The sequence below is a fragment of the Babylonia areolata genome, chromosome 24 (assembly GCF_041734735.1).
Source record: "Babylonia areolata isolate BAREFJ2019XMU chromosome 24, ASM4173473v1, whole genome shotgun sequence".
Classification (NCBI taxonomy): Eukaryota; Metazoa; Mollusca; class Gastropoda; order Neogastropoda; family Buccinidae; genus Babylonia; species Babylonia areolata.
The window spans coordinates 5,168,649-5,188,776 of NC_134899.1; the positions used below are offsets into that span (position 1 = coordinate 5,168,649).

A 20,128-nucleotide genomic window follows, 5' to 3' on the forward strand; every position below is an offset into this window, starting at 1 on the left:
CTGAAAATCTCATCACTGAGCAGCCAGATGACATGGCCTGATGGCATGCAGCTCAGGAAGAGGCCACTTTGCTCCAGCACTGGTTTAGTGCAATGAGCAGTCAGCTTTCTAAATTGTCACTGATGAAATGATGTAACCCATGAAAACAGGTCATGGTTTTTTCATCACCTGCTGTTTGCACCTGTGAGCCATTTCCAAAATCTCTACATAACAACAATTATGCCCATCTGTTAGTGTATATATATATATATATATATATATATATATATATATATATATATATATATATATATATATGTTTATTGACCTTTGAGCAGTTTGATAGGTGTGTCAGTTTTACAGTGCATAATGATAATATGTTTATTGACCTTTCAGCACTTTGAGAGATAGTCACTTTTGCAACACTGAACAGTAACTGCTGTCAATGGCAAGTTTACATTCTGAACCACACGACCTGTTATCACCAGTGTTACGGCCACAGGCCTGGGTAGAAAAGTATGATGTTATGTCATCGAGGTGTCATTCATGTAATTGTTATTCTTTTGATCATCTGGTAGTTTGGCAGCAGCTGAAGTCCATAGGTAATTAGTAATTAAACTTTGTAACACTGCTGATGACATTTGAGCTTGACACTTGACATTTTGGTACAAAATACAAACCACAGTCATACAGATCATCAGTTGTGTTTCTTGATCATGAAGTGTTGAAGACTGGTGTATCTTGGTTGAACCAAGACTGAAATATTTTGGAGGCAAGAACTGTTCTTGCACCTGTGCTAGTTGCAGTGTGATTGATTCTATGGAATAACTGTAGACTTTTTTTCTGTGTGTGTATACCCAGTTTGAGGGGTTACGGATTTAAAAAAAAAAAAAAAGAGGTATGTCTCCCACTTCTAATGCCAGCCGCAGACTGCTCAACACCACCCATCTCTGCACTACTGATTGAAAAAAATCTCATCTGCACATTCTTGAGACTTTAAGTGCTTTAGTGAAGTCCTCTGTAGCTGAATTTTTGTTGTTGTTTTTGGTGTGTGTGTTTTTGTGTTTTGTTTTTGTTTTTGTTTTTTTGTACATTTAATTTTATTTTTGTATCCATTTGCTTACTTATTTTCATTTTATATTTTATTTTCAGATTAATATATTTATCTGTTTTAATTCATTTATTCAATAAATTGATGACTTATCCATTTATTTATTCATGTATCTTTTTTTTCCCCTCAACTTCTCAAGGCCTGAGTGTTGGGTTACACTGCTAGTCAGGCATCTGCTTAGCAGATGTAGTGTAGCGTATGGATTTGTCTGAACACTGTGATGCCTTCTTGAGAAACTGAACTGAAATTAATCTGCTGAGGTGCTTTCTTCCATGTCCATCTAAAATGGTGTTGAATGAAAGTACTGCTAGTGCTGTTATTTCTCCTTTTTCCATCATACATTTTAATAGAATGGATTTAAGGGGAGTTGAACAGTTATCTTGATTTTTTTAATTGTTTTTATATCATTTGTTAGGTGTTGTTTCACCTTCTGAAATTCTGATTGGCTTTTTGCCATGTTTGTGCAGAAAAGACCAGTGGTATTGAAGCAAAATTTGGATTTCTTTTAAGACAAATTTGGACATGATCATTGAAATTTGCTCTTTTGTTGTTTTAGAAATTTATGCAAACATGTTGTCAATATTATAACAGGAACTGAAAGATTTATCGGAAATTTGTTGTTGTTGTGTTGATTTAATTTCCCCTTTTTTTTTCTTTTTCTTTTTTTGTTGTTGTTTTATTTGCCTTTAAAACCATGGATACCATGATACAGGACACTTGAGTAAAAGCAGTTGCCATAGGCAGCAAGTACATGTCAGAAAAGAAACAAGTCTCTTTTTCTTTTTTCTTTTTTTCTTTTCAAACCAGAACATTTTTCTCCTTGGCCCACTGAACCTTGGCTTTAGGTCAGCATATGGTGAGTTAAGGTTTGCGATTTTCCCAATCTCCCAGAATGACACATGTGCACCTTGGAGTCAATAATCCTCATCATATGTATGCATGCAGAAGATCAGATAGATACATGAAGATCCTGTAATCCATGTCAGTGTATGTATTCAGTAAAGCTTTATGGAGACAGGATCTTATCCAGCATGCACTGTCCCGAAAATGAAGTATGGCTGCCTAAATGATGGGGTAAAAATGATGGCTGTCTAAATGGTAAAATTGATGGCTGTCTAAATGGTGGGGTTAAAAATTATGGCTGTCAAAATGATGGGGTTAAATGATGGCTGTCTAAATGACGGGGTTAAAAATGGTGGCTGACTAAATGGTGGGGTTAAAAATGATGGCTGTCTAAATGGTGGGGTAAAAATGATGGCTGTCTAAATGGTGGGGTTAAAAATGATGGCTGTCTAAATGGTAAATGATGGCTGCCTAAATGATGGGGTAAAAATGATGGCTGTCTAAATGATGGGGTAAAAATGATGGCTGTCTAAATGGTAAATGATGGCTGCCTAAATGATGGGGTAAAAATGATGGCTGTCTAAATGGTAAAAATGATGGCTGTCTAAATGGTGGGGTAAAAATGATGGCTGTCTAAATGGTAAAAATGATGGCTGTCTAAATGGTGGGGTAAAATGATGGCTGTCTAAATGGTGGGGTTAAAAATGATGGCTGTCTAAATGGTAAAATGATGGCTGTCTAAATGATGGGGTAAAAATGATGGCTGTCTAAATGGTGGGGTAAAAATGATGGCTGTCTAAATGGTGGGGTTAAAAATGATGGCTGTCTAAATGGTGGGGTAAAAATGATGGCTGTCTAAATGGTGGGGTAAAAATGATGGCTGTCTAAATGGTGGGATAAAAATGATGGCTGTCTAAATGGTGGGGTAAAAACTATGGCTGTCTAAATGGTAAAAATGATGGCTGTCTAAATGGTTGGGTAAAAATGATGGCTGTCTAAATGGTAAAAATGATGGCTGTCTAAATGGTTGGGTAAAAATGATGGCTGTCTAAATGGTGGGGTTAAAAATGATGGCTGTCTAAATGGTAAAAATGATGGCTGTCTAAATGGTGGGGTAAAAATGATGGCTGTCTAAATGGTGGGGTTAAAAATGATGGCTGTCTAAATGGTAAAAATGATGGCTGTCTAAATGGTGGGGTTAAAAATGATGGCTGTCTAAATGGTAAAAATGATGGCTGTCTAAATGATGGGGTAAAAATGATGGCTGTCTAAATGATGGGGTAAAAATGATGGCTGTCTAAATGGTGGGGTTAAAAATGATGGCTGTCTAAATGGTGGGGTAAAAATGATGGCTGTCTAAATGGTAAAAATGATGGCTGTCTAAATGGTGGGATAAAAATGGCCATACTGGTAAGGCCCACTTGTACTAAAAAAGTAAACAGGGATAAGAAGAAGGAGACAGTGGGTTGGATTTGGGTATCGGTAGCCTATAGATATACATAAATTATTAAATATATGTCAATGTGAGATTTGTCTGCTTTAAGCGTACAGCCTAAAGCTAGACTGAGTGTACTATCCATGATTTATCTTTTTTTTTGTATACGTTTCACTTAACTGGCAATTACCTTTTGCTTCAATATGTTTATATTTCTGTAAGTGTCAGCGGAGATTAGAAAATAGAGATAAACTACTTGCAGAAATTGCTGAAGCCAGGCAGCCGGCACCACGACACGCATTCATTATTCATGAGCTGCCTTTGCCCCGCCCAAACTAAAGGAAAGCGTCAGTCGAACGCAGTCTCCTGAGTGATTTTATAATTTGGATTACACCTTTTTTCCCTTTTCTGTTGGCTTCATCCCACGCAGATGTCAAACTCAATTTTGTTGTGAATAACATTCCTAAATATTTATATGTATTGGTTACTTTTATTTCCCTATCACCACAGCACCATTTTTCACGAGTCGAAAGATGACCTCCATTGCGGAAAACTATAATATTGGTCTTATCGAGATTCACTGTTTGTTGTAGTCTGTCTGTTTCTTGCTTAAGGGCATTTAATTGATTTTGTAACCCTATGGGTGTGTCAGACAAGAGAACAACATCATCAGCAAATAGCATTAAGAGCAAATCTGTTGCGCCAGGTATCATTTGTATTCCATGTCTCCCCTTCTTTGATAACTCCACTGCCAATTCACCGATGAAAAAGGAAAACAGCTGTGAGCTTAGCATACAACCTTGTTTAACCCCTCTTGGACACTGAAAAAAGTCTGAATAAATACCTTCGTCACGAACACATACAAGTACAGAATCGTGTAAAACTCCCGAGAGAGAGAGACAGAGACAGAGACTTAGAGAGAGAGATAGAGCACAATACAACGGTCTGCTCGGGCAACATGAAGCGTTCGTATATATATGAATTATATATATGATTATGTACATATAGATAGATTTAGATTTACATACTGATAGATCTATATGAAATTATGTATGTATGTATTCATGTATGCATGTATGTATGTATAGACAGATGTTAGAAGAGAGACAGAGCTGAATATGTGTTTTATGTTTTGATATATATATATATATTTTTTTTTTTTTGAAGAAATGGTGATGTAAACCAGAAAGTGTGAAGAAAAAGTAGCGTTACGAAAACGCAGTTCAATAATTTATAACTCTCTCTCTCATGTGCAACATTGGGGTGGGGGTGGGGGGTGGGGGGGGGGAGTTGGTGGTGGGGGGAGCTGCTTTATTTTCTTTTTATATTATCTACATTCAAGCAGATGCAAACGTGCTAAAAACCAAGCAAAAATGAATCGGTTTTCATTGTATACAGCGAATCTTACTACACGTGGGAAATTCCAGGCATAACTTAACTTTCGCTTTACTGCAGCTGAACTGTCAGAACCGACCAGTTTCCTTCAGGTGGGGAAGGAGAGGGTGATTTACCCCCACCCTTCCGCACTGCGTGTGCGCCCCAAAACGGCTTCAGCACTGTTATAGACAGTAAGAAGGGGCCTGCCGCGAGTGGTTTATCTCTCTTTTCTAATCTCCGGTGTCAGCTAGCTGATATTGTAGATGAATGTTCTTGCATTTATTATTCTTTTTTTTTTCTGTGTGCAGCAGTGCTGAAGCAATTACCATGTTGAGAAAACAACTGATGTGCGAATCACTACAACACCAAATGTGCAGCAGTTTCCATCGGCTCTGAGAACATTGAAGCAAGTGTTGAATGTAAGCTGGTCACCGTTTACAGGCAGAGGAAGTCACCATCACAGGCACCAAGAATGCCGGTGCAAGGTCAGACCTCAAAGGGCGCAGAGCCAGACCCCAAAGACCCCGCCACAGGAGAGGAGTCTGGTCAACTGTCCACCACAGATGGAAAAGGGGGAGGCGACACAGACATCACAGTGATCATTGAAAACGAAGCACTGCCTCACCTGATGGCCAGTAACCGACATACCCTGGGTGGGTCCGGTGACCGACACACTCTGGGTGCATCGGGTGGCCACACGAGAGCTCGACTCTCTGTCAGTGGAACAGGTCCTCATGGAGAGTGTGAGAGTTGGGAGAAGACGTATGTGGTGGTTCCTGAGAACGTAATTGAAGCACACAGAATCTCCAATAACTACAAAGTAAGTGATTTCCCTCCTTCTGTTCCTTTCAAACTGTCTTTTGCTGAACTTAACAGATGTCCCTGAGAATTCTTCTTCTTCGTTTGTGGGCTGCAACTCCCACGTTCACTTGTATGTATACAAGTGGGCTTTTACGTGTATGACCATTTTACCCTGCCATGTAGGCAGCCATACTCCATTTTCAGGGGTCCTGAGAATGAAATTGAAGCACACAAAATTTCAAACATCTTTAGTGGTTGTTGTTACTCTGTTCTTTTAGCACTGTTGTTTACTGAACTAACTGACTGATGGTCTTATTGATCAAAAACAAAAGCAAAAAATCAGGCAAGTGAATTTGATTGCTGATCCAGTTATATATTTGGTTTGAATGGAATAGAATGTTGTTTAAAAAAAAAAATGATGGTCACTCTTTTCGATCTTCCAGCACTTGATGAATCAGCCATTTTAAAGAAATATGATATGAGCAGAGATTTGTTTGGTTTTTGTTTTTTTTTTGTAATGTCTGATTTTTTTTTTTTTTTATAACATTTAGGTTCGGTTGGAATGGGGTGCATGGGAGTGAGGTGGATAGTGGGGGAGGAGGTTCATTGCATTGAACTTTTGAATCAATAAGCCTATCCATGTATTATTAATTCATTTAAAAGTAAAACATATTTTTTAAAAAGAAAGAAAAAAAGTACCTTTTTCTTCTTTTATTATTGCAAAAAACAAAACAAAAACAAAAACAAAAAATCTGAAGAAGAAAAAAAGAAGAAAGAAACAGTTAAATTGTTTAACCAGCCAGCCAAGTGAGTCAGTCAGTCAATCAAATTGTTAATCAGTCAAATGTGCACCTCTCTGTTTATTTCTCTTTTGCTCAGCCTCTCTCTCTCTCTCTCTCTCTCTCTCTCTCCCCCCCCTCTCCTGCTCTGTGCCCCCTTCTCTCCAATTTCTCAGTCTGGCACAAACATTTTGTTGTAGATTATAGATTGATATATATGTGATCATCATGGGTTTCTTCATCTTTTGGGTTTGTGTTCTGAAACACACACACACACACACACACACACACACACACACACACACACACACACCACACACACACACACACACACACACACACATCACACACACACATCACACCACACACACACACAACTCTCTCTCTCTCTCTCTCTCTCTCTCTCTCTTCTCTCTCTCTCTCGCACAGAATACAGATAAGGAAAGAAAGATGGAAACAGTGCCACTGACCTGAATCTAGGTTAGTGATACAACTGAGTAGAAAGAAAGAATTTAAAAGATGGAGAGGGGGAAGGGAGCAGAAAAGAAGAAGAAAAAAGAAAGAAGTAGAACTGAACGCTAGTTTCTTTATTGGCCAGGTTGGATAAGTTTGCTTTGTTCTTTGCTTCCAAAAGGAAATCTTTGTAAATACAACATCTCAATCCCACCTTCCGACATGCAGGAGAATTTCATGGACAGATCAGTGTACAGTGAATCATATTTCACTGTGAAATAAGGTCAGCGTACAATAAATCATATTTCACTATGAAATAAGGTCAGTGTACAATAAATCATATTTCACTGTGAAATAAGGTCAGTGTACAATAAATCATATTTCACTATGAAATAAGGTCAGTGTACAATAAATCATATTTCACTATGAAATAAGGTCAGTGTACAGTGAATCATATTTCACTATGAAATAAGGTCAGTGTGCAGTGAATCATATTTCACTGTGAAATAAGGTCAGTGTACAATAAATCATAAGTCACTATGAAATGAGATCAGTGTATAATGGATGATATTTCGCTGTAAGTGTGGTGTAAACATTAGGCAGCAATACAACAGAAGTCAACAAATCTGCAGTCATGATCAACGTGATAATCCCCATACTCATCCAGCAGGTGAAACACTCACAGTAACTCATCCACCCTGTGTCCGAGCATTGCTTGGGCGTCAAAGTTTGTTTCATTAAAACTGTTTCCAGGTTCCTACATGTGCATAAACTGCAAGCAAAGCCAGCAGGCGAAGCTCTGACATTAAAATAAGGTTCCATCACCCATGTCAGCAGCAGTCAAGTTAGCAGGGCTGGGACCACAACATCTGAGACTTGAGTTTCAGTTTCTGAAGGAGGCGTCACTGATTATGCTGCATCCCATCTGTTAGGCACTGAAGGAGGCATCACTGTATATGCTGCATCCCATCTGCTAGGCACTGAAGGAGGCATCACTGTATATGCTGCATCCCATCTGCTAGGCACTGAAGGAGGCATCACTGTATATGCTGCATCCCATCTGCTAGGCACTGAAGGAGGTGTCACTGTGCATGCTGCATCCCATCTGCTAGGCACTGAAGGAGGCATCACTGTATATGCTGCATCCCATCTGCTAGGCACTGAAGGAGGCATCACTGTATATGCTGCATCCCATCTGCTAGGCACTGAAGGAGGCATCACTGTATATGCTGCATCCCATCTGCTAGGCACTGAAGGAGGCATCACTGTATATGCTGCATGCCGTCTGCTAGGCACTGAAGGAGGCATCACTGTATATGCTGCATGCCATCTGCTAGGCACTGAAGGAGGTGTCACTGTATATGCTTCATGCCGTCTGCTAGGCACTGAAGGAGGCGTCACTGATTATGCTGCATCCCATCTGCTAGGCACTGAAGGAGGCATCACTGTGCATGATACATCCCATCTGCTAGGCAAATGCCTGACCAGCAGAATAACCCAGTGCGTTATGTCAGGCCTTGAGTGCATGTACATATATATTTGTGTACCTATCAGAGTGGATTTCTTCTTGACAGAATTTTGCCTGAGGACAACACTCTCGTTGACATGGGTTCCTTTCCAGTGTGCTAAGTGCATGCTGTACACAGGCCATTGGTTTATCCTGTCATCCGAATGACCAGACACTCAGTTTGATTTTCCAGTCAAACTTGGGAGAAAGGGCGACACCGGGGTTTGAACCCAGACCCTCGTGGACTCTGTATTGGCAGACAAGCGTCGTTGCCATTCTGCCACCTTCCAGAGAGATACTGACTGGATCAGGATGTTTTCCCAACTGCTCACCGCCCGCTGTCTTTGTCTCTTTCTTCAGCCCCCTCCCCCCTTCCCCCATCCCTCCCTTACCTCTCCTCTCATCCCCACTCTCTCCTGGTCAGTGTCCCCAGTTGTTGATCTCTGTGGGAGCAGTCAGGTTTGGCGGGAAGACAGTGCACAGTCACTATTGTAAGATGCTAGTGTCTGTGGACAGTGTGTGCTCAAGCAATGTGTGTTGTCCATCTCTGCTTGTTTGGGATTGGTCTGCTTGACTTTAACCAATCGGTTAAGGCCTTGCTGTAATGAGTTGCAAAGCCTGGAAGGAGAGGGAAAGAGGGGAGGGGGGAAGAAGAAGAGGAGGGGGTCAATCAAGAGATGTTGATTCCCCACTGTAGCCACAGGCCCCTCACAACACTCAGTGTAATAAAAACACAGTTAAAAGTAACCAGTTCTGATTCATGTCACAGCTGACACTCAGAAAAGATCTTCCAGTGAACCTGAGTCTTTGCTCTGGCTTACAGACCAGTGCCAGAAAAAGTACACACTATTGTCAACCTGTGTGCGTTCCATTGATCCAAGGAGTTTGCAGTGAGGATGCCGTTCTGTAGTTGTGTACGATAGTAGTGACTCTCTGAAGGCCTTCAACATCAGCCACGACACATGGGAGCTGAATGCAATGGACAGACCAAAGTGGCGTTCACCTGTCCACAAAGGCGCCAAATCCTGTGAGGCCAACAGAATCACTGCAGCAGAGCAACGCAGGAAAAGCAGTGCCAGCAGTGCCAGCAAGTCCCCGACAGCCGCCACCATCCCCTGTCCACACTGCGTAAGAACCTTCCGGGCGCGGATTGGCCTGACCAGTCATCTGCGCAACCACAGAGGCCAACCCACCCACCCCTAGGATGACTAGATGGTCCTCGTTGATCCCGACGGACGAACCCCACACAGTGACAACTATAGTGGGTGGATGGAGGCAGGTGGTACAGTGGTAGGCTGTTCATTGTTTGTTACGTTTTTATCTCAAAGCCTGACCTGCATGTTGGGTTTATCCAAAGTTCAGGCATCTGCTTATTTTCTGATCTTCAAGCACACGTGGCGTAGTGTATATGGATCAGTCCACACATTTTGACACCTCCTTGAAACTGAAGCGGAAACTGAAACTTATGTTTAGAATTTAGGTGTCATTTTAGGTCATGATTATATTTGAAATATCAGTTAATCAAATCAGTATTTAAAATGTGCTTGTGCAGGTGCGTCACAGTGTGTGTGTGTGTGTGTGTTTGTGTGGGGGGGGGGGGGGGGGGGGTAAATTGTCTGCTAGTTGGAGGTATTGTACATATTCGTTTTTGTACTGTCATTTGTAGTTGGAAGAATGCATTCAGGTTAGTAATATGAAACAGTTTTCAAGTCACAGCTTGTTTTTTGATTTTATATGTGGTGTGTGTATGTAAATGTATATATATGTGTGTGTGTGTGTGTGTCTGTGTGTGTGTGTGTGTGTTGTTTCTCTTTAAACGTGCATGTGTTTAATTGCATGAATCGCACTGTGTGTGTTTGCCTGTGTGTCAGTTTGGTCTGAAGAAATGGAAGAGTCACGTGACAGCGCGTCCCATCAGCACCAGGTCTGAGATTGTTCAGGATCTGTACTCTGACATCAACAAAGTCAAGCCCTCCAGAAGTACGTAACTAGGCGTGGGTGTGTGTGTACGTTTGTGTGTGCGTGTGTGTGTTTGCGTGCATGTGTGCATGCGTGTGTGTGTGTACATTGTGTGTGTGTGCGTGCATGTGTGTGTGTGTGTGAGAATGTGTGCTTGTGGTCATTGATTCAATGTCTATTCACAAAAGTTATTTTAAACGGGGGACAGGACGGATGCAATGGCCATGTGGTTAAAGGGTTAAACTTTCAGTCTGAGGGTCCTGGGTTCAAATCCTGGTCACAGCACCTGGTGAGTTAAGGGTGGAGATTTTTCTGATCCCCCACATCAACAGATGTGCAGAGCTGCTAGTGCCTGAACCCCCTTCATGTATATGTGCATACAAAAGATCAAATGCACATGTTGATTATCCAGTAATCCATGTCAGTGTTCATGGGTCTTGAAAACAAGAAGATATCCTGCATGCACGCCTTTTGAGTATGGTTGGCAACACGGGGAGGGTAACAATGGTTATGCGCGTTAAAGCTCAGTCACATGATTATATCTATTCATTCGTTTATTTATTTATAGGCTGTTCATCTAAGATGATGATATTAGACTGAAAATAAATAATAATATTATTATTATTTGGATTATTATCATTCCTATCATAATTATGATTGTTAATTATATCTGTGTCTGGATATGTAACTGCTATTGTTCATATCAAGTTCATGCAATAAATATTCATGAATCCTGCTTTTGTAGCACATGAACAGGTTAGGTCACCAGGTTATGTAAATGTGTTGTGTATAATGTAAGGCCCCATCAGCGTCATTGCCTGTCCTGACTTGCAGACCTCCTTGACAGAGACATAATGACATTAAGTGAAATACTTCAGATCACTGAATATCATTTGCATACCACGGGGATGGGTACGGGGACGGGGACGGGGGACGGGGACGGGTCCTTTTGCAACTGTGATCTGACTTTGGTCATATGGCATTTCGAGCAACCCGGAAAGGCACTGTTGCTGTATTCAAGGATCGTTTCTTGATCTGAAGATGAATGTTGCTGGCGTTGTCTTGTTGTGATGTTCACCACCTTACTGCCCTGTACGCCCTCAGCAATGAAGATCCACCACCCCACTCTTGTCTGGTTTGGACCAGTCTCTCAGTGGTCTCACTAGGATGCACTGTAGAGTTATCAATGAAAGAGACACACTTGTTCCTAGTTGAGCAGGAGCACGAGTTTCATAGGTGTGTGGAGGGGGGTGGGGGGTGGGGGGGCATTTGTGTGTGTATGTATGCATACATATATGTTCACTGTGTGTGTGTGTGTGTGTTTGTGCACGTTTGTGTGTGTGTGTGTGTATGTATGTATGTATGCATACTGTGTATGCATGTGTTTGTACATGTATATGGATGTGTGTGAATGTGTGTGTGCGTGTGTGTGCATGCTTGTGCGTGTGTGCACATTTGTGTTTGTGCACATTTGTATGTGTGTGTGTGTGTGTGGATGTATGTGTACATGTGTATACATTTGTTTGTGTTAGTGTGTGTGTTAGTGTGTGTGTGTGTGTGTGTGTGTGTGTGTGTGTGTGTTTAAAAACAGATTGTGCAAGTACATACCTTGATATAAAAAAAAACCCCACTTTTAAAGAAGTGTCCAGAGAAAGATTTTCCATTTGCTCCAAAAATAGACAGGCAGCATGATAAATGTAAAATCACAAGCTCGAGCAAAAGAATAATAGTTTTGTCTGTCATGCATGAAAACTTTGAAGATTGTGCCTTAGCTTTCTTTACTGAACTCGTGAAGTTCACATCCCAGCAACACCCCATGGGATGAATAGCGTGGCTGCTCCTGACCCCCCAGAGTCAACAGTTGTGCAGATCTGCTTTGTGCTGGAATCTGTGTTGATAATAATAATAATAATAATAATAATGGTATTTATATAGCGCTGAATCTTGTGCAGACACAAATCAAAGCGCTTTCGCAGCAGTCATTCACACGCATGCATAACTCTAAAACTGTAGAAACTGAAGACAAGGAAGAGGCAGGCAAGGGAGGCTGTTTTGGGAAGAGGTGGGTTTTAAGGCCGGACTTGAAAGAGCTGAGTGTGGAGACTTGACGAAGTGAAAGAGGAAGTTCATTCCAATTGCAAGGTCCAGAGACAGAGAAAGAACGGCAGCCAACAGTCGAGTGTTTGAATCTGGGTATGCGTAAACAGAGTGGATCCGAAGCCGATCATAGTGAGCGAGATGGAGTGTAGAGGTGAAGGCAGCCGCAGATACACACAAATAACATCAAAATATGCTTTTAATTACACATACTTTAGCGTGACTCACTGGTGCAGACTCTGGCAGGGGTCTGGATTCCTGCTGGAAAAAGCGCCAGTGGGTCACGGTAAGTACGTTAGATTAAACGCAATTTTTAGGAAGAAAATTTCTGATTCAAAGATCCAGCAACCTGCGACAGGGTTCACTCTTTGGACCACAATGGTATCCAAAACATGCCTTGACAAAAATTGGATCATGGCTATCAAAACTTCTTGGTTTAAAAAAAGTTTTTTTTAAAAAGAAGAAGAAAAAAGATCACCATGTACATTAAAAAAAAAAAAAAAAAAAACCCCATGGGAATCGCAGCTGTGGGGTTAATAACCTATCGGTTTTTGCCTTTGAGGTCAATTTCTTTCATGCCGGGTTCTAGGTGTAGTGAAGGTTCTGTTGTTTGAGGGGGTGGAGTCCTGATAGTTCAAGTCAAATCAAATCAAATCAAATCTGTTGTGTATAGTTCAGCAGACAGTAAAGGGGCTGTTTCAGGCCTGAATACCCGTCCAAAAGAGTTGTAGCCCAGCAATTCAGGAGAGGGGGTGGGGGGGGGGGATTGGTGAGGTTCAGGAGGGGTTGCGGGAGGGGAAGGGAGTGGGGGGGGGGGGTTGTGGGGTGTGCATTAAGGATAGGAGGATGTGGGTGATGGGAGGGTGGGGTTTGTGGGCAGCGGGTGGAGGTGGGGGTGGGGGTGGAGGGGAGTCACAGAGACAGGTGCTCTACTTTGAGGAGCGTACTTGGAGGGGGATGGTTCTGATAAGAAAACTGTGTCATCAAAAATGTGATCACCTGGCTTTGTTTGAAAACAGTTTTCTGGGTCTGTGCATTATATATATATATAGAGAGAGAGAGAGAGAGAGAGAGAGAGAGAAATTTTGCCCTGTTGCTGCTTATCAAAAGTTTGATAAGGATGTTGGTAACCTTTTGTTCCTTTTCTGGAGGACAGAGGATTGGGGGGGGGGGGGGGGAGTTAGTGGGGGGAGGCATGGGAGGGGGGGGGGGGATTATATCTTTATCATCATTATTGATATATGTAGTTTTCTTTACCTGGCATAAATTTCCCATATAGAGAGCTCTGAGTGCCTCCTGAAAGAGTGTGTATAAACAACAGTACTGCTTACATCATGGCATGCAGCGGTACATGAAAACAAAGTAAATACAAACAGAATGAAAAAAATGCATACACACACACAACAAGATGATAATCCTGCTTGCAAATAGTATGTCATTACATCAACAACAACAACAACAAAAAGCCCCACAAAATATGTTTTACACATACACAGATGCATGCACTCATGCATGCAAGCAAACACACACACACACACACACACACACACACACACACACACACGGATGCACGCACGCACGCACGCATGCACACACGCACGCATGCACACACACAGAGTTAATGATGTAAGAATGTTGCACTGCATGTTGTAATCGTGTCAGTATCATATGTAAATTTATTGCTATTTACGCTTGTATTATTTCTGTTGTTGTTGTTGTTGTTCTCGGTAGAATTTGTGTGTGTTTCTTGTAATTGTTTATTTCCATATTATCCTTTCCAGACCCCCACTTCCCCCATTTCTTCCTTTTTTAATTAAAAAAAAAAAATTCTTTCTTTTTTTTCTGAGGGTAGGATATAAAAAAGCTGTATAAGCTTATTCTTTTACCCTCAGTAAAGATCATTTTGACTTGACACACACATGCATGCTTACACACACACACACACACACACACACACACACAAACTGTGTAATTGTTCCTCCAATTGCTTGTTGCAGTTGTCACTTTCCGGCCCTTCAATGTGCTGTACACACTGTTGTTTGGCTGGTGGCTGTCACTGATCTACATCGTCACTGCAGGCTTGATGTTTTTGACTGTCGTTGGCAGGGACTATGGTGACTCAACAATTCTCTCTCTCTCTCCCTCTCTCTCTCTCTCGGTCATGTCTCTGTATGTGCATAAGTATATGTGTGTGTGTTTTTAGGTGTGTGTGTGTGTGTGTGTATGTGTGTGTGTTGGGTGGAGAGAATGTGTGCATGTGTATGGATATGAATGTATGAATGTGTTCGTTTTATTACTTTTTACGATGTTAATGATGATAGTGGTGATCATTCTTCGTTGTAGTAGCAGTGGATGTAGCAGTGTTAACAAAATTATTAATTTTTTGGCGTTATCGTTAATGTTCTTATTGTACGAGGGTCATTCAATAAATAAGGTGAATTTTTCGGTATAAGGACTTCTAATACAGATAGAAGCTTACTTTTTTTTTTTTTTTTGTTTGTTTTACTTCTTTTTCACATGGATTTAATTTGTTTTGCAGATTAAAAAAAACTTTGAGAGTTTTGGCGATTAACAAAGATGGCCGACCAAGAAGCATGCTCCAGGATTTAACAGCGGTCAGTTATCAAGTTTTTGGTTGCTGAAGGGTGCAAACCAGTTGAAATTCATAGGAGAATGTCAACTGTGTATGGTGCCACATGTTTCAGCCGAAAAAATGTCTACAAGTGGGCTAAATTGTTTAAAGAAGGACGGAGCAGTGTTGAGGATGAAGACAGGCCTGGAAGGCCTACAGAAGTGAGGTCTCCTGAGGTGATCGAATCAGTCAATGACCTCATTCAGTCTGACAGAAGGGTGACAGTGGATGACATTGCAAGGACTTTGAGCTTATCTGTTGGGACAGCACACAAAATTGTCCATGATGACCTTGGCTACTCGAAGGTCAGCTGCCGGTGGGTGCCAAAGATGCTTACTCCAGAGCACAAACAGAGGAGGGTCGAGTTGTCCCAGCAGTGTCTCTGCCGCTATGAGAAGGATGGTGATGAGTTTCTGAAGAAGGTGGTCACATGTGACGAGACATGGGTTTGGCACTATGAGTCAATGGCAGTCCATGGAGTGGAAGCACGTAGGCTCTCCAGTGAAAGTTCAAGTCCCAGCGGTCCACGAGGAAGGTGATGCTCACCGTTTTTTGGGATATGCAAGGCCCAATCACCATTTCATTCCTTGAGAAAGGAAGCACTGTGAACAGTGCCAACTACTGTGAACTGCTGAGGCAGGTCAAGAAAGACATGAAGAACAAACGCAGGGGTCATCAGTCAGAAGGAGTCATCTTGCATCATGACAACGCAAGGCCTCACACAGCAGCCCGAACGGTGCAGACCATCAACGAGCTGGGCTGGGAACTGCTCCCTCATCCCCCTTACAGCCCAGACCTTGCCCCTTCAGACTTTCACCTGTTTGGTCCCTTGAAAGCGTTCACGAGAGGCACAAAGTTTGAAAGTGACGATGAAATCAAAAGTGTTGTGAGCGACTGGCTGAGACATCAGTCCAAAGATTTTTACGCTGAGGGAATACGGAAGCTTGTGCACAGGTGGGAAAAGTGTGTTACAGTGCTGGGAGACTACGTTGAAAAAAAAAGAAAAAAAAGTAAGCTTCTATCTGTATTAGAAGTCCTTATACCGAAAAATTCACCTTATTTATTGAATGACCCTCGTAATTGTTGTCACAAGGACAGATTGGAAGACTGGGTGATGCCTAAAATCTTTATCCTTGAGTAATAAAGTTTTTTAATCTTGAATCTTGAATCTCTCTCTTACTCCTCTCCCCCTCTCTCAATGTCTCTCTCACTTTATCTCTCTCTCCCCCCTCCTCCCCCTCTCTCTGTTTATCTCTCTCTCTCTCTTAAGCTGATATCTGTCATGTGCTTTTGCTTACTAATGTGTGTGGGTGGATGTTTGTCTGAGGGCAGTTGTGTGTCATGGACTCGTGCTTATTGATGCGGATGTGTGTGTGCATGTGAGCGCAAGTGTGTGTCATAGGCGCATGCTTGCTGATGTGTGTAGTGTGTGTGTGTGTGTGTGTGTGTGTGTGTGTGTGAGTGCAAGGAAACTTACTTAATGATGTGTGTGTGTGTGTGTGTGTGTGTGTGTGTGTAGCTGAGTGCAAGGAAACTTACTTAATGATGTGTGTGTGTGTGTGTGTGTGTGTGTGTGTGTGAGTTGGTGTGAGTGCAAATGTGCCATGGATGCATGCTTCTGAAAATGTTCATGCGTGTTAGTGAGAGTGCAATTCTGTTTTTGTACACATGCTCACTGATGTGTGTGGGTGTGTATGTTAGAGTGCAAGTGTTTGTTATGTAGTATTTACACATGCTCACTCATGTATGTGGGTGTGTATTTTGAGTGCAGTGTTTATCATGTACACATGCTTACTAATGTGTGCGAGCGTCAGTGCAAGTGTGTGTCATGTAAACAAGTTTATTTTTTGTGTGTAAGTGCATGTGAGTGTGAGTGCTTACATGAACACAAGTATCCTTTTGTAATCTTCATGAATATGTACTTTATTTAACGTCTTTTCACTGTGAGTGGTATTTGACATGTAATGTTTGTGCAAGCACATGTATGTGTGTATATATATATATACATTGTGTGTGTGTGTGTGTGTGTGTGTGTGTGTGTGTGTGTGTGGATAAAACAGGTATATACTGTGAAAAGATTGGTTAGAACAGTGCAGTCAACATTCCATAAATATTAAGATGTGACATCAGTAAAGAAAAATATAAATGAAAACATTATATATATATATATATATAGAGAGAGAGAGAGAGAGAGAGAGAGAGAGAGAGATAAACAAAAAAATCAGTGCAGTTATATTGATGGGTCACCATTACACAATTACAGAAGCACTTCAGCTGGGCTCTGTATAGGGTTTCAGCACTTTCAGATCAAAGTAACTGGTTGGACATTATTTCTTTTATGTTCTGTTATGGAAAAAAAAAAGTATTCTATGATACTGAAATAAGAAATGTGTTTGTGAATGTGCATATGTATGGGAATGTGAGCATGAGTGTTTGTATGTAAGGGTTTTTGTGTGTGTGTGGATGTGTGTCACGTGTGATTATGAGTCTGTCTGTCAGTCTGCCTGTCTGTACAAGTTTAGCAGTTTCATTTCCACTGCTCTGTTTGAAGGAATAAAGATAATGTTTCCTGAAACGTATTCTACATACTCATGTTATTCATTTGTTGTGGTTTTTCAGGCTTTTTCTGTCTCAGAATGGCGAAATATTTCATCTGGCCTTTTGGGAAATTTGTTCACCAGGTAATTGTGTGTGGCAATTTTTACTCGAATATGTGTTTTGCTTTGCAGTACCGGAGAAGTATAACTGCTTTCTGAGTTGATGAATTTTTGCACTTGAAGCATACCTTGTGTGTGTGTGTGTGTGTGTGTGTGTGTGTGTGTGTTTGTATTGTTGTTGTTTTCGTGCTTTGTTTGTTTTTCGCTGATATATTGTCTGGCAAACACAACTTAATTTTCATACATCAGCTGAAAATACTAATAGACTGTCAGATAAAATGTGAAAAACTTTGCATTTTGTTGTGCAACTAATATTCAGCTTTATTTTGATCTTCACAGGCATTAAAAGAAGAAAAAAAAATTAACAGAAGCAATAGGATCTGACTTCTGCATGGAAAGGTAACATATGTAAATGTAGTTAAAAAAAACAAAACAACATTAACATGCATGCGCCCAGACACGTGTATATACCTGCACACACACATGTGTGCACACACGCACTAACACACTAACACACACACACTAACACACACACACACACACACACACACACATACACTGTTTCCTATACCTATATCTCTGTGGAAGAAAATCTCAGATATACTAATGATAGAAATAGTAATGATAACAATAATTATAACAGTAATAATAACAATAATGATAATAATAACAATAATGATAACAATAATGATGATAATGATAACAATAATGATAATGATAACGGTAATAATAATGATAACAATAATGATAACGATAACAATAATGATAATGATAACAATAATGATAATGATAACGGTAATAATAAAGATAACAGTAATAACAGTCATAATGATTTTCTGACTGATACCCTGGCAGGTGCACCAGGTTCCCCTCCATGCTGTGGCCCGTTCCTACAGTGGACTGCGGAAAGGTGATGAACAGATGAGCAACGGTAACAGTAACGGTAGCGGAGAAAGCCAGTCGTTACTGCACGAGGACAACAGCACGCTGTCGGCATCGTATTGCCAGGACGAGAAAGAGAAACAGACTGTGTCTTCTGCCAGTCGTCGTTCATACTGGGTGAGCTACCGTTTTGCTGCTTGTCGGCTTGACGTGATTGTATTGTGTTGTGTTGTGTTGCATTGTAGAGTATTGTGTTGCATTGTAGTGTATTGTGTTGTGATGTGTTGTATTTGATTGTATTACTTTTTTGTCTCAGCAGATACACACACACACACACACACACACACACACACACACACACACACACACACACACACACACACACACTCACTGACTCACACTGACTTGCACACACACATGCACACACTCATGCACACACGCACACACTCACACACACACACACACAAGCACGCACACACACATGTACGCACACACACACACACACACACACACACACTGACTCACACTGACTTGCACACACACATGCACACACGCACGCGCGCACACACACACACACACACACACACACACAAGCACGCACACACACATGTACGTACACACACACACACACACACACACTGACTCACACTGACTCACACATGCACATGCACACAAGCACACACTCACACACACACACACACACACACACACACACACACAAACACACACACACTGACTCACACTGACTCACACATGCACATGCACACACGCACACACTCACACACACACGCGCGCATAAACACACACACACACACACACACACACACACACCCACACACACACCACAACACAGCGCTAATGTTTGGCATTTGAGAACAACACACAACAATATGTTATTTATACAATAATGCACATGATTTATGGCTGGGGTGTGGAGTGCAGAAGAAACCTCAGATGTACATGTGGTTGCTGTGGTCTTTGTATTTTATTTTTATTTTTATTTTTTTTCACAATTCTTACATACAAAAACAATACCTGTAGCCGTGTTACGCCATGCAGACAAAGACTCAAATGTACATGTGGTTGCTGTGGGCTGTGTATTTTATTTTATTTTATTTTATTTCACAATTCTTACATACAAAAACAATACCTATAGCTGTGTTATGCCATTTTATTTTATTTTATTTCACAATTCTTACATACAAAAACAATACCTATAGCTGTGTTATGCCATGCAGACAAAGACTCAAATGTACATGTGGTTGCTGTGGGCTGTGTATTTTATTTTTATTTATTTTTTTTTTTCACAATTCTTACATACAAAAACAATACCTGTAGCTGTGTTACGCCATGCAGACAAAGACTCAAATAGTACATGTGGTTGCTGTGGGCTGTGTATTTTATTTTTATTTATTTATTTTTTTCACAATTCTTACATACAAAAACAATACCTATAGCTGTGTTACGCCATGCAGACAAAGACTCAAATGTACATGTGGTTGCTGTGGGCTGTGTATTTTATTTTATTTTTTTTTTTTCACAATTCTTACATACAAAAACAATACCTGTAGCTTTGTTACGCCATGCAGACAAAGACTCAAATGTACATGTGGTTG

At 41.0% G+C, this 20,128-nt stretch overlaps 1 protein-coding gene across 3 annotated transcripts in view; it reads left to right on the forward strand.

Moving 5' to 3' along the window:
• LOC143299236 (uncharacterized) overlaps positions 1 to 20,128 on the forward strand; it is a 52,990-nt gene that overhangs the window by 1,970 nt on the left and 30,892 nt on the right. For 2 of the 3 annotated variants that reach the window (XM_076612441.1, XM_076612443.1), the window contains exons 2-6: positions 5,054 to 5,565; positions 10,157 to 10,265; positions 14,339 to 14,455; positions 17,593 to 17,654; positions 18,486 to 18,689. In XM_076612441.1, coding sequence (XP_076468556.1) covers positions 5,218 to 5,565; positions 10,157 to 10,265; positions 14,339 to 14,455; positions 17,593 to 17,654; positions 18,486 to 18,689 — 840 coding nt within the window. In that variant the 5' untranslated portion in view covers positions 5,054 to 5,217. The remainder of the gene's footprint in view (positions 1 to 5,053; positions 5,566 to 10,156; positions 10,266 to 14,338; positions 14,456 to 17,592; positions 17,655 to 18,485; positions 18,690 to 20,128) is intronic. The other variant, XM_076612442.1, reaches the window with a different exon arrangement.